General features: G+C 60.3%; 1 protein-coding gene across 1 annotated transcript; it reads right to left on the bottom strand.

Annotated features, from left to right (window-relative positions):
• Positions 1–479: 479 nt before the first annotated feature.
• MNEG_1961 (hypothetical protein) lies at positions 480–1,907 on the bottom strand (the record flags this gene model as incomplete). Its single annotated transcript, XM_014049553.1, has 5 exons — positions 480–563; positions 686–831; positions 1,095–1,170; positions 1,519–1,569; positions 1,878–1,907. 5 exons carry the CDS (start codon positions 1,905–1,907, stop codon positions 480–482), a joined length of 387 nt encoding a protein of 128 aa, XP_013905007.1.
• Between the last annotated feature and the right edge of the window lie 394 nt (positions 1,908–2,301).

Raw genomic sequence — 2,301 nt, forward strand, 5'->3', positions numbered from 1 at the left:
GGGTGGGGGGCGCGGGGTTTGGGGTTTGGGCTTGAGTCGGGCATTTTGAGGAAGCAGACTCCAAAGCAGGGCCTGTGTTGGAGTGTAGCTGGTGTGTTGGAGCGGGCCGCTGAACCAGCTGGAGCGCGATGAGTTGGGGGGTCCAAGGATCCTGCATGCAGGAAGCGGCTGCAGCAAGCCTCGGCCTGCCCCGCCAGATTACGAGGCGCTGAGCCGGAGTATGACGACAGTGCATGCAACCTCACCTGGCCTCCCTGAGCATCAGAATTGTCGTCGAGTCATCAGCAGACCCCAATTTGAGCACAAAAAGGGGCGCACACGCAGCAGGTGTCAGGAGAGAGTCAGCGCGGGTCAACTAGGGGTATTATCGAGGCGCGCTTGCCGCCACCGGGCTGCCGGCTTGCGCTCATGAACCCGGCCCCTGCTGGCGATACACCGGCAGCCGGCCAGGCGTGCAGGCGGCGAGAGCTGGTGGGTGCTCACGTGCAGGTGGGGGAGCAGAGCCTCATGTCCTCAAAAAGCTTCACGCCGTGGGCCAGCATCCACAGGCCCACCATCGTGTCCTGTGTTTTTGCACGTGATAATTCAGAAACAGTGGGAACCAGGAGGGAACTTGGGCACGGCAGCGTCAGGCAATACTTGCATGGAGCGAGATCGCGAGGCCCGCGTGCCCCGCTCGACCAACCTCGTTGGCGAGGAGCCTGAGGTTGTCGAGGTTGCGGACGATGACGTCCTCCACAGCGCGCCCCCTCAGCGCGTAGATGGACCCGTAGGAATGCAGGTAGTAGTTGCTGCCCAGCAGCAGGTGCTGGGGCTCGTACCAACGCGTTCCTGGTGGCAGTGACGCGTGCGGAATGGTAGAGATCGGGCCAAAGTTCCAGATAGCATATGATTGCTGGTGGCTGCTGACCTATTGAGCGACTACTGCTGCACAGATATGAACACTTCTCTCAGCCCTGCTGATGGGCAGGCGCTGCGCTGCTTCAACTATCGCTTGAAACCGCTGCACCCTTCCTTTCCAGGGTTCTAGAAACGATCAACTGCTTGCACCGCCGCCCGCAGGCAGCGGCGGCACGTAGCGGCCGCTTGCGCACCCGGCTCCGTCCACACCGCGCCATTCTTCAGGCAGCCGACGTAGCCCGCCTCCATGCGATCCCACTGCTTCATTGCCTGCGCATGGGAGGCATCGGCAACAACCAAAAGCGAGGGAGCAAGAGGAGACGGGGAAATGAACATTGTTGTCAGCTTCCATCTTGGGCGCCTGATCAGGGTTTCTAATGCGCAGCTCGCAGCCCCCCTGCGTGCAAAAATCAGGCTGGAAGGCTAGAGTGCATGTAAGCAAACATAAGTGCGACTGTGCGGGAGGGTTGCATGCGGGGTGGCGTGCGGCAGACTGAGCAGCGCGAATGTTTGGTTTGTGGTGACTCCCTCAAACACTCCTAAAAGCGGCCATGAAAAAGGATTCAAATGAGATCCAGACCTTCCTCCAATGCTCGGAAACGTTTTGACTTTTCCTACCAGCAGCAGGCGCTCCACTGAGAGGTACACGTCATCATCCACCTTGACCACCTGGGATGGTGCGAGGGAGCAGGGGCGCACCAAAAATGCGCGTGAGGCAGTTCGCCCTGTGCAGCAAGACTTGCGGACGCGTGCGTCATGCGTGTTGCCTATTGCTCAATTTTGTGTATGCGTGTCGATTTGACAAGCACGTGGATGCGAATGCACCATTCAGGCGTGGGCTGGCAGCTGCACCAACGGGAAGCGGTTGCAATGCGGATGGAGGGCGCAAGCGGGGACACACTCCCCAGCCTGCTCGGCCTGCTGCTGAGCCGCAACACGCATTTACAGACCCTCAACTTGAGGCTGTACCCACGCACCCAGTCGGCGTCGTACTTCTCAGCAGCCATGGCAAAGAACGCCCTTGTTTTGTTGGGAAGGTGGGAGTACCCCTCCTGCAGGTTTCAAAAGGTGCCCACAAATGCGCCAAGCAAGGAAGGGTACCAGTGATGACAGAGGGCGTGGTTGGGTGCATGGTGTCTTGAGGGGTGCTTCGTCCGCACCATGCTAGACCCCCTCGCGCGCAGCGCCAATCCAGGCCATCTTTGAGGGCATCACCAGGAGACCCAGGAGGGAGAGAAGTGCCAGACAACAGGCCGAGGTGTCATGATGTGAGGCCCAAGTGCAAGAGCCAGCAAAGCACCACACCCACGACAACACTGACAGCCCACGCGGCGCTGATCTGCAGCGCCCGTGCAGGCTCCCCCCCTCAACCGCGCGCGCGCACACACACACACACACACA

The sequence above is a fragment of the Monoraphidium neglectum genome (assembly GCF_000611645.1).
Source record: "Monoraphidium neglectum strain SAG 48.87 unplaced genomic scaffold scaffold00210, whole genome shotgun sequence".
Classification (NCBI taxonomy): domain Eukaryota; kingdom Viridiplantae; phylum Chlorophyta; class Chlorophyceae; order Sphaeropleales; family Selenastraceae; genus Monoraphidium; species Monoraphidium neglectum.